The sequence below is a fragment of the Caloenas nicobarica genome, chromosome 9 (genome assembly GCF_036013445.1).
Source record: "Caloenas nicobarica isolate bCalNic1 chromosome 9, bCalNic1.hap1, whole genome shotgun sequence".
In the NCBI taxonomy this organism is placed as follows: domain Eukaryota; kingdom Metazoa; phylum Chordata; class Aves; order Columbiformes; family Columbidae; genus Caloenas; species Caloenas nicobarica.
The window spans coordinates 19,815,362-19,827,500 of NC_088253.1; the positions used below are offsets into that span (position 1 = coordinate 19,815,362).

Consider the following 12,139-nt stretch of genomic DNA (forward strand, 5'->3'; position numbering starts at 1 on the left):
AAGCTGTAGTCAGAGTAAATAATTTCATATTTTTTCTGCTCATAGATCTATTTACACATGAGAATCATTTTTCTATCTCAGTTAATGACACATTTGGTGAAACAGATTCCTATTTTCTGCTGAAATTATTTTCCATGAAAAGTCTTGTAGCCAAGAACCTCCCTACAGAACTTGAAATGCAGACCCCTACCCAAGCCACAGCAGGAGGAGGCATGGCATAGAGAAATAGGAAATAATAGCAAAATCAATTTTAATCTTGTGGTAATGTATAGCTGTGAGAACTGGAGACATACCAAAGTGGTAGAGACAAAAGTAGACACTTTCTTAAGATGGATAGTGAGCATGAGATGATAAAACATTGCAAAATTGTGCTGAAAAATCTCGACTCTGTTGTTGTCAGAGAATGTGCAGACGGTACACGAGGTGGGTACTCCAAGTTAACGATTCTTAGCCAGTTTTAAATCTTATACTTTCTGACAGCACTCTGTCTTATGGTGAGTCTGATCTGTGCACTTACGTATTATTTTATTCACACACCAAGGTGAATGCATGATCAGCTTCTCATGAAAAGACTCCTTCAGTGGTTAGATTTTATATTCAAAATAGAAATTCAACATTAATTCAGAGACCAGTCCACATCAGCCCTTCCCACAGCCGTTCTGCAGTGTTGTGGTACAGACGGGTGTTGTGTCAGCCCACGGCAGCACTAGGAGCGTCCCCAGAGCCCATGTGTCCCCCCTGCTCTGAACTGGAGTGGGAAGGAGAGGGTGGACATGTAGACATTTCACTGGGGGACATGGCAGGGGAGCCCGGAGCAGGGAGAAAGCTCCAACAGAGATTGCTCTGCAGGGACCAGGCACGGTGGCCACCATTGCTTGGCCCTTTGGCCACCTCTGTCCCTCCCCGCAGGCTCAGGGGAGCCGGGGAGGACATTGAACTGAATGTGGTCACTTCTGCCCCACTTCCCACTACACAAAAACTCCAGCTGTGCATATCCTCAAGCACGAGAGTGGATGCTTTAAATGCCAGCACATTTGTGATCAGCTAAATCATGCGATAAAGCCCAATTAGGGAGAGAATGCTAAATTCTCCAAGGAAATCTTTAAGAAGATGCCTTAATGGAGGGCAAGGTATAACTGACCTCGAGACCAGCGCGCTACTAAAAGCAGAAACAGCAAATGGCAAAGAGAAGTGAAAATGGTTTACACCTTGTGCACTAGTGGGAGGATGGATGAGTGTTCAGAACAGTAACGAATGACAAGGAGACCTTCAGGGTGATGTTCCTTTAAGACAGTGACCTCATCTCTAATGTAAACTACCTATAGAGGTATGTAAACATTCTTACTGGCTGTAAAAATTTGTATTCAACAGATGTATCATCCCATAAAACAGCAAAATAATAACGGAATGGAAATGTGCTTGTGCCTCCTGTTAGGTTTGCACCCTGCACGTCAATCTTCTAGCGCCTGTTCAAAATAAAATAGGTTGGCAGTATATTTTCTTTCAGAGAACCAGCTACATCATGTTAGCTGGTTGTGTGATAACTTAGGCTCATCTCTCAAACCAGTTAGCAGGGATTTTTAAACAGTGTGAAATATGCCTATGTTGTATTTAAATCCTTTTAGCTGGATGAATTTTAAAATATTCTTTTATTTTTGTTTAAGTAACTTTCAGAGTACACCAGAATAGGTGTTACATCTCTCAAATATAGCTAATCAATTGTGTTGGGTTTTTTTTTTCAGCTTGCTGTGGGTATTGAACCAGTGATTCCTATCAAAGCTAAGCTTAATGTCATCACTGGAGGTCAACCAAAGTCTCCATCTCAGGTGTGTTACGTGTGTTCCTTTAACGAAGTGCCCTTAATGGCAAATGAGCAGCCACCCCTTCCCCATCTCCTGACCCCCTGGAATGTCAGTTAACCACAGATACTCACTAAATGTAGAGTAGGTAAATAGCCAAAGGTGTGTGCTAAGGTGGGGAAGGTCATTTGGGGCTTTTTGTTGAAAGAAGAGGGTGACCTACATGTGATAAAGCCCAATGCTAACCACACATTTTACACTACAGAGAGTAAATAACCCTGTCCCAACTCACTTTTGTCACTGCCCATCAAAAATCAGTTCCACTGAAACTACACCTTAAGTTTTTCGGCAGGAAATCACAACAATTTCCCATAAAGAAAACTGTTCTTTTTTTCCCTATCTAGGAAAACGTATTTTAAACATACAAAACATAGCAGTTAATTTTTCCCCGAAGGCAGTGCTTGCTGCATCATGTCCATTCCTAGTGTTGTCAATCATTATTCAGCCAGCATATTGTTCAGAAGGTGGAGCTGTCAGGCAGAAGGAATAAAAGGTTAAAAAAAGGAGGAGGAAAGCTTCTGCTTCTTGCTGATGCCAAGGGTAAGTGAGATTATGTCAAAGCTTTAAAGAGAATCCCCTTTCCCTGCCCCACCCCCTGCTCCTATATAACATGTGCTGCCTTTAGCAACACCTGCATTTACCCTGCTGCTGGTGGGATGTTCTTGCTCCTCACTGTTGCTGATGGATGCTCTTGCCAGCAGTGCCCTGGGATGGCTCTCCGTGGGCGTCACTGCGCTTTTTGGGGCGACCATGCTCTTCGTGGCCAAGAGGAGCCTGATGGAGAAAAGGGACGTTCTGGTCTGGAGCCTCCTGCCCGCGGCGCTGGGGCTGCTGTGCGCGGCCGCGCTGGGCGCTGCTGGGGGGCTGGGGGTGTTTTGTGCTGTGAGCGTCATCTCTGCTGTGTACCTGGGCGGCAGGACGATGCTGCCCGTGGGTGACAAAGCCGTGCTCATCACAGGTAAGCTACTGCAGATAAGCTCTAGGAAGCAAAAACTGGGGGGTTTTTTGTTTCTTTGTTTTCTCACAAGAGGGCTGGAAAACTTTGTGTCTTTGGGTTAGCTGTCTATGAAATGCATGCTTGTAAGGTTTCTTTTTTTTTCTTTTTTTTAAATTTTATTTGCTTTGCTGGAGATGTTTATTCCAGGTAAATAAGTGTTTTGAAATTAAGTAGAGAAGCATCTTAATAGATGCTGTTATTTTTTAGTGTCTCATTTAATCTTTATAAGTAGCTTTTTAGACATACTTGTGAAATTAACTGCTGCAAAAAGCATAAGAATACTTAAGATGGTCTAATTTTTTAGGCGAGACGTTAATTCCTGGAAGCCCTCAGAACACTATATTCATACATTACTTTTGTTTACTTGAATTTATTGCACTGATTACAGATGTACAGTTATCTTTTGGTGTGTGCGTTTACACAGTGCATGTTCTGTATATCATATGTATGTTTCAAGACACTGGTTTGGTGCCATCTCTTTGAAATGATATATGAAATAATTCAGGAGTAATTTCCTTCACTAGCAGTGAAAGTTCAGAGCTAATGAATTCACTCTCTATTAACACTCTGATCTACTCAAACCCCACTTTTAGTTTGCAGGGATTGCGTTTTTGTAGTTTTATGGCTTTTCTCCTGTTTCTTCAAAAACTTTGAATGTTGTTTACTTGTGTTAATCAAACCTTTAAACCGGAGCGCCCGCCAACTGCTTCTTGCACTGTTAACTTGCTCTCTTTTGTTTTATTTTTTATGTTTTCCCTCTGGAAAGCTGAATTAAGTTGCTTTGGTTTATATAGCTATTTCTTGCAGAATTTAATTTCATTTTATGGGGACACCTGGAAATAATTTAGGTTTGCCTAGCAAGCATTCATATAGGATTAAATACAAAAGTTAAAAGAGGAGAAGAAGAACAGCAAGTTCTCCCCTTGCAGTTTCTCTGCCAGCTTGGTTTCTCTTGCAGATGTAGCAGAAGAAGATGGGTATTTGGGGAGTGGGGAATAGGGAGCACCCCTTTTCCAGCCCTGCAGATGCTGAGGTTGTGCTTGCACTTGTGCGTGTTCTTAATTTGTTACACTGCAGTTCTTCCGGAAAGAGCGCTCTTACCTGCTCTAGAGAATTTGAATTAGAGCAATATAGGGGAGTGAAGAGCATTTGGGTATATTCCAGCAAGTGAATGTGCTTTCTTTGTACCTGGGCTGCAACTGTCCTGAAGAAATGCAAGTTTGGTCGCCTCTGACAGGTGACACGTCTGAGGAGGCTCTTCTTGGTCTTCACTTGAATCCAGACTGATATGCAAGCAATCAATCAAACCCTTCATCAACTGAAAGTTTTACGCAACACATTTCTTGGTGAAATTGCGCTGACTGTAGTATTCCTCCCTTTACCTTAGGATGTGTGTCTGCGTGCGGGTGCAAGGTGCCTATAAATCAAATTTGGTGTCATTTTCTACAATTTACACAAGACCTGAGGCAGGCGCTTAATAGGAAACAGTGATTTATTTTCTCCTTTCCCCCCCGCTTTCAGCCCTGCAGGGTTCAGGAATGCTGCTGTGCATCTGCCACGCATCACTCATGAGGTGACTGCTTTGGCCAGAGGATGGAATAATCTCTGTGCTTCTCTCCCTGGCTTTTGTCAGATATTGTTCTGATCCTCTTTTAATGTCCCTTGTACAACTGCCATTGTGCGTTATTTATTTAAGCTGGCAGTTCGTCAGCATACCACGATAAGGGAAAACTGTGCCCAGTTGTCAAAATGCTTTTTCACGTGAATAACTCTGGGCAGTCTTGAAGTTGTTGGTGAAACATTTCTATTGATCCTCTTGCTGGGAGTGAGTGCTTCAGAGTTCTTAAACAAGCTCCTGGGTGTGTGAACATTTGTAGTTTGGTAGACCCAATAGCCAGATTCCCTAAAAATTACCATGAAGATCTGAAGCAGCGGAAATTGTAAAATTCTTGCCCTGATTGTGTGCAGTGGGATGAATTTCTCCACTTAACTTGGTCTTTTCATTCTTGATGTGTGACTTGGCGTTTCTGATGCTCAGTGTGAGCTGATGATAAATTCTCAGAAGTTACAGTCAGTAGTAACTGCCTTTCTCATAATAAATCTTCTAATAGTTCACAAATTGTCATCTTTGACATAGAAGCAAGGGAGGGTTGAATTCTCTTCCCCCCCCCCCCCCCCCCCCCCCCCGAAACATACTACTGTTTGAATTTTATGAGTTGAAGGGTAAATTTTCTCTGGACTTCAGTAATAGGTCTGAAACTCAAATCAGACTTGTTTTGATAAAAACTGGGGACAAACCCAGTGGCAGGAACAGATAAACACTGTGGTGTTTGGTTGTTTGTTTTTTTTTTTTTTCCCTTCTCAGGGTTGCTACACCCATCCCTAGTTGTTGAGTGCTCTGCGCCTTCCCAAGTTAAAAGCTGCGTTGTAAAACTTAAGTAATATGTACCTCTGTGGCTGTGTACTTGGCTAGGAAGAATGAAAGGGGGAGGATTTGATCAAGAAATAGGGTTTTTAACTAGAAGTGAAAGAAGGAAAGATGCACCACCCCAAAACTCAGAAATCTGTCATATCTTTGGGATATTCGCAGGCCTCTTCATGTTTCTTCAGGGAATCCCAATAATGCAGGTTTGTTCTTCTCTTTCAGGTCGGGGCTGTGAGAAGCTTAAATGTGGTCTATGTGGTGCTCTGGTGCATCTTCAATAAACTGCAGACTTCGGAAATGCCAAAACACTTTTTTTTTTTCTTTTTTAAAAAGGATTGAGCAGAGTAGATCTGAACCTTTCTTCCTACTGTCATATATATTTCGGTGACTTTATTCTTTTTGGTTACATTTGTTTATATTTCCAATGTGTGCTTTTTGTTTTTTGTTTTTTTTTTTTTTTTAAATGATGGTTTAGAACAGACCCACTTTTCAAGTCTCTTTTTGATGCTTTCAGGAAGCGACACTGGGTTTGGACATGCACTGGCTAAACACCTGGATAACTTAGGTTTTGTGGTGTTTGCTGGGGTTTTGAATAAGGACGGACCTGGAGCTGAGGAACTGCGACGAACCTGTTCTCAGAGATTCTCTCTCCTGCAACTGGATATAACCAATGCCACCCAAGTCAAGGAAGCCTATGTAAAAGTCTCAGAGAAGGTGCAAAATACAGGTACAGCTTTTTTCTGTTATAATAGGAGTACTAGTATAGCCTTTTACAAGGTGCATCTCTTAACTGCTGGCTGCATCGCGACCTATGTGTGTAGGTCACTTCCATGCCACAGTCGGTGTGCAGCCAGGGTGTTTACATTGACTTCTGCTTTCTGGGACACGTGAAAAATGTTGATGACTGTTCATGGAATCAGTACTGTGTATCTGTAGAATCACAGAATAGTTTGGGTTGACCTTCAGAGCTCATCCAGTGCCACCCCTGCCATGAGCAGGGACATCTGCACCCAGCTCAGGTTGCTCAGAGCCCCGTCCAGCGTGGCCTGGGATGTCTCCAGGGATGGGGCATCCACCACCTGTCTGGGCAACCTGGGCCAGTGTTTTGCCACCTTCATTGTAAAATTTCTCCCTCATGTCCAGCCTGAATCTCCCCTCCTTTAGTTTAAAACCATTGCCCCTTGTCCTATTGCAACAGGCCCTGCTGAAAAGTCTGTCCCCATTTTTCCTATCGGCGCCTTTTAAGTACGGAAAAGCCGCAATAAGGTCTCCCCAGAGCCTTTTCTTCTCCAGGCTGAACACCCCAACTCAGCCTGTCCTCATAAGAGCTGCAGATTGTCTCTGCTTTGGTCTGAAGGCACCATCCAGCTCACCAGTTTAATCTTTATGGAACTGGTTTCCTGCTGTATGGCAGCCTTGTTCTTTCTCCTCTTTCCAGGACTCTGGGGAGTGGTGAACAATGCGGGTGTCCTGGGTTTGCCGGCCGATGGTGAGCTGCTGCCCATGAGCATGTACAGGCAGTGCATGGAGGTGAACTTCTTCGGGGCTGTGGAGGTGTCCAAGACCTTCTTACCGTTACTCCGGAAATCCCAGGGGAGGCTGGTTAACATATGCAGCATGGCAGGTGAGCTGAACTAAATCACCAAACAAATTCCTGGTGCAACAGAAAAAGCAACCAACTTCCTCAGTAAAAATGCTGAGGAAGATGTCAGTCAGTCTTGCTTCTCAATACACCTAGGGAGTTCATATCTATAAGTGCAGGTTTTTCTTTGGGGAGACTATTTCCATACAACAGCCCTTGAAGAAGAAGAGTTCAATATGTCTAAAAATATGCTGTTATATAAAATACAGTAAAATTCAGTTCCCGTGTTGTGGATGCTCTGAGTGATAGCTTTGTGAGCTTCCAGAAAGATGGGTGGTAAATAACAGATGTTTCTATAGCACGTTCCACCAGAAGTCTGTGGCCACCTCAGTTGGTGTGTCATTGAACCACACTGTGGAGATGCCCAAAAGCTGTCTGCCTCTTGCAGAGACAGGCTCTACTCCATCTGGGCTGGTTACACCTAAACTTTCATTTTTTTTTTTTTAATGCTTTGGGTTAAAATTGGAGCATAAATATCTTTCAGGGAAGTTCATGAAATTTGCCATTTTTAATAGTTTGTTATAGAAGTTAGTTATTCCACCTCCCACCCTTGTAGGGATCAAGTACTACAGCTAGAGTGAAAAAGCGCAATGAGAAAACACCTGCTGAAGTGAAACGTTTAATTCTTCAAGAGCAGAAGCCAGTTTTATTTTTTGCTGCATCCTACAGCTCTTTCCAGAGTGCACATTCTGAGAGTGTGGCCTGCTAATAACCTGGGACCTAAAAAGTCTGTGTTTTATATTTCTTTTAAAATATTTTTGATATCTTCTTAAAAATACTTTATCCTAATTTATTGAGTAAAGTGATATTTTTTCATGAATAAAATATTTTTTCAAGTTATTAACAGCAGGTTTATCCCATAAATTGGATCCTGTGCTTACTATATATATAATGTGCCTTTATAACATGACCTTCTATTCTAGGAGGACAGCTGAGATACTAAGATGTAGGAACTGAAGTAATACAGTATCTGGTAGCCAACAGCTGAGGAGCAAGAATGCTCCTTTGAAAATGAGACCTGCTAAAAGCAGGATGTCATGATGCTGGAAAGTATTTTGGTTTAAGACCTCTTAAGGATTTACCATGTTGTCTGCTTCCCAGATTTTCCTTCACCCTGTCTGCTTGGACCCTTGCAGTTGTTGTCCACCTGAATCCTGCTGTATTTTCGGGGTGTCTTGTGAAGGTGTTACCCCGTGTTCATGGCTGATGTTGAGGACATCAGAGCCTAGCTCTGACACTGTCCTCTTCTGTTTTCTTTTTATAATTCCCAGTATGTTTTGTGTCTGCACCTCTGTGTTCGTGGTTCGTTGCTGACACTTAAATCGGGACTGGCACAGGGACAGAGGACAAACCTCTGTTTTCCCTGAGCACCCAGGTGCATTTCTGGTGTTTTGAGGCGGACGTCTTAATTCTTGGCATGAATCCCCAGGCTGCCTCGTAGGGATAAATGGAGAGCTTCCCTGTGCTGAGTAATCTGCCCTTACAGGAGTCGATAATGACCCTGCTTAAACTATAGCTGTTCGCACAGATGTTCCTGCACGTGGGCTGCTTTGGGTAAATAGCTTCCTTTTAACGCAGGGTCTGAGGGTCCTTTGGTCAAACATTAGCAGAAAAGTTAGCGAGGTCTCATTGTACCGGGTCTATTCCGGTCTGTAGAGCTGATTTAGCTGGGCACGAGGTTAGCCTGACCTCAGAGGGGAAAAAGTATGTGATTCAATTGGCTCAAACCAATTGAAACTCAATCAGATGCATACAGAAGAATAATTAACATATAATTGGCCTGATTTCTTCAAAGGAATGACTCTGTGTATGACGTTCCTGTAATACCTTGATTGTTGCAGTACAAAACCCAATAAATGGCACCAGTGGCTTACCTGAAAATTCCCCTCTATCGAAGTGTTTTCTTTTAAAAGATCCAAATACAGTGAGATAAATACATAATGTTTGAAACTGAGGCTGTACCACAGGATGTGCCCAACTGCCTGTGCAGGCAGGAGGAGGAGCGAGGTGCCCCAAGGAGAAGGGTTTCCCACTCTGTCCCCACCTCCCGCTGTGCCAACAGCTGTGGTGGCTGTGATGACCCTACATGAGATTCTCTGTGTGGTGATAATGCTGACCTTGTGACAGAAGCGAAGGGCTGAGCAGGAAGGGAAGAGGCTCGAAGCATCTTAGGATTTTTCTAAAGCTGAAGCAGTGACAGTCCGCCAGTTTATAGAATAGAGGAAGTCTCCATATTTGGAAGAAATTTCTTCTTTTTCTGGAAGTTTTAGTTTCGTAAAAATATGGATTTATTTTAAATTCACCTAAAATAACGTCTGTATTCTATCTTTTCCATGTGAACAAATGCTGCTGGGACTGGGGAAGATGGGATTTAACTATAGCCAGGGGATCTGCTTTCATGATGGGTCTCAGGGAATCCTGTCACCCTGGGGGCACGATTCCAGCTTTGGTTTGTCCACAGAGGTTTCCGCCCTTCCTTCACTGTTGCCTCTGGTCTTTCTGAGACTAGCTGGCAAGAATTGGAAGATAAGTTGGCTTTACAAAGCTAGAATTGAGAGTACTTACCCTGTTGTAACTGTGGTTTATAGTAGAAGCTTGAAATTCGTGTTACAGTGACAAGAACAGCGGCTTTAAACTATTGCTTCACTATTTATGTGAACTAAAACATTATCTGGGTTTCTGAAACCAAGTCATAATTTTCAGCAGTTTTTACCCTTACATGCAATACAGTTTATTTTTTCTGCCATACCAGGTGTCTTTTCAGGTGTTACCGAGCATAACTGCTATAAGCAACTTCTAATTTACAACTTTCACTTTTTTTTTTAACCTCCAGAAAGAAATTGTTCCCTCACTGACTCGTCTTTAACCTCAGTGAGAGCTGCATAATTTTGGTTGTGCTATAATCTTCCTTCTAAATCACGAAAATAAAGGCTGGAAAGAGCGACCGTTGAGCTTTATCATGTTTATATTGCTCCTGCAGGAGGCATTCCACTACCGAAGTTTGCTGCGTACGGTGCGTCAAAAGCAGCTCTGTCCATGTTTTCTGGGGTAATGAGGCAAGAGCTTTCCAAATGGGGAGTTAAAGTTGCTGCAATTCATCCATCAGGCTTCCGAACAGGTTGGTATTTGACATTTCAGGTAGTTCTTCCTGCCTTGTCCCTGTAGTCCAGCATCCTCAAACAGAGCCCTGAGCCCTCAGCAGTCAGACTTTTTTTCCCATTTTTCTTCTTGGTTATGGAAATTTAGATCCAGGCAATTGGTGCTTTCCCTTTGCTCCAGTTTTGTTGAAGTTAACAAAAAGAAAAAAAAAATCACTGTGGTTAGTTTGAGTGTTGTGGGTTGCTTGTCCTGTATGAGAGCTTCAGGACTCGCTGTCAGTCCTGCCTTTCTCAATATCAGAGCTCTCTTTATTGAGCTGCTCAGTCTTGCACCAAAGTATTTGCAGCAATACCAGTCATCCTGCTTGCTTTGCTGTCGATATTGCTCTGTATAGTTCTGGGCTTTCCTCCCCACTCCTTCCCTCTGATGTGCCTGTTCAGCAAGTCCTGGTGACTTCATGGAGACAATTTTTATGCTGATGAAAAGCAAAATGGTCTCTCTAATAAAATCCCACTCCCTTGAATGCCTCCCTGCCTGGGAAGGGCCCGTGTGGGACACTGGGCTCTGACAGCGCCCGCGTGGTCAGTGGTACCTGCCCCAGGTTTGACCTTCAGTGCCTCATTTAGCTGTGGTCAGACTTCTGGATGAAAACTTTATGCATCAAAACAAGGCCCAGTATCTGAGATTTAAATAAATATCTAAAGATTTGTCTTTATTTGCAGTGCTTAATACATGATAGTCAGGCAATAAATGCATTGGAAAAGCCATTGCTTTCATTCTTACATGATGCAGACGGGGGAAAAAATAGTGGTGTGGTTGGTGTGCTTTGTGTTGTGGTTGTTTTGTTTGGGTTTGGTGTGGGGTGTGTTTTGTGCGTGTGTGCTTTTTGTTTTTGGTGTGTTGTGTTTTGGTTTTTTTTCCTGAAAAAAAATCTGGCCTAATACAAGCCTTGTCTTTTGTGAAACTAGTTATTGAAATACCAGTGTCACTTGTGAAAGAGGAGCTTAGCACTTGGCCAACCCAATCCTGTTCATCTTGGTTTGTCTGTCTCCCCTCAGTCATTCACATCTCTTAAACTGATTAGAGACACGCACAAAATGAATAAGGGTGGAATAGCAAGGGGTGGGGGGAAAAGCTGATGTGGCTGTAAGAGAGCCTCTTTAGTTAGAGCTGGTAACCAAATGGTGCATAACCCCCATGCTTTTCATGTAGCCTGTGTTTCAAGCGTTCCCTTCTCTGCCAGGTAAAAGCCCTTGCAGCTCACCTGCTGTTTGGTCTGTTCTTCACTGACCCAGTTCAGAGAAACTGTGAATCAGGAGGGTGGTGGTGAACAACTCATTGACTGTTAATTATAGATTATTTGGGTTTTTTTAATTCATCCCCATACCCACTTGCTATCCTGTGATGTTGCTACTGCAGGTATACTGGGCACCTCTGAACTGTGGGATAAGCAAGAAAAGGAGCTGCTGGAGAATCTCCCAGCAGACACAAGGCAAGACTATGGTGAGGACTATCTCCTGGAGCTGAAGAGCTACCTCCCGCAATTGGCCCCACACTGCAACACCGACCTCTCCCCCGTGCTGAGCGCCATCCTGCACGCCTTGCTGGCCAGGAGACCACACGGCTTGTACACCCCAGGCAGAGGGGCTTATATATTCCTCTGCATCTTTTGCTACTTTCCTCTCTGGTTCTATGACTTTTTCAGTAGCAGGATGCCGAGTACTGAGTCTGTCCCAAGGGCACTGAGAACGTGGGAATCTGAGCGCAAGAATTTCTAAGGTGTCCACTGGTGTTTGTCTTACTTAATGAGGTAACTGGGGAAAAAACTCTATTTTAAGGCATTGCTATATATTGTACTGTCTTTGTTAAATTGCATTTACACTGCCTTGCGGACAGAGGTAAATCTTTGTGTTAAGAGTAGTGTTCAGGAAAAGTGGTGGATAAACAGAAAGCTATACCCAGATGGGGCTTTTTTGGAGGAATTTCAGTGTTTTCCTGATGTCTCTGTATTCTGCCTGCTGTGTAAGGTATCTCATGAGGTTATATAGATCATGTCTGCTTCAAAAGGCACGACCAGCACATAGAGAGATGTCTAACCTGTTTTTTTTTTAAGACAG

At 43.2% G+C, this 12,139-nt stretch overlaps 1 protein-coding gene across 1 annotated transcript; it reads left to right on the forward strand.

The window, feature by feature from the left end:
- The first annotated feature begins 2,540 nt into the window (after positions 1-2,540).
- On the forward strand, positions 2,541-11,800 carry HSD17B2 (hydroxysteroid 17-beta dehydrogenase 2). Its single transcript, XM_065641183.1, has 5 exons — positions 2,541-2,817; positions 5,796-6,008; positions 6,720-6,905; positions 9,904-10,041; positions 11,442-11,800. Exons 1-5 carry the CDS (start codon positions 2,541-2,543, stop codon positions 11,798-11,800), a joined length of 1,173 nt encoding a protein of 390 aa, XP_065497255.1.
- The last annotated feature ends 339 nt before the right edge of the window (positions 11,801-12,139 follow it).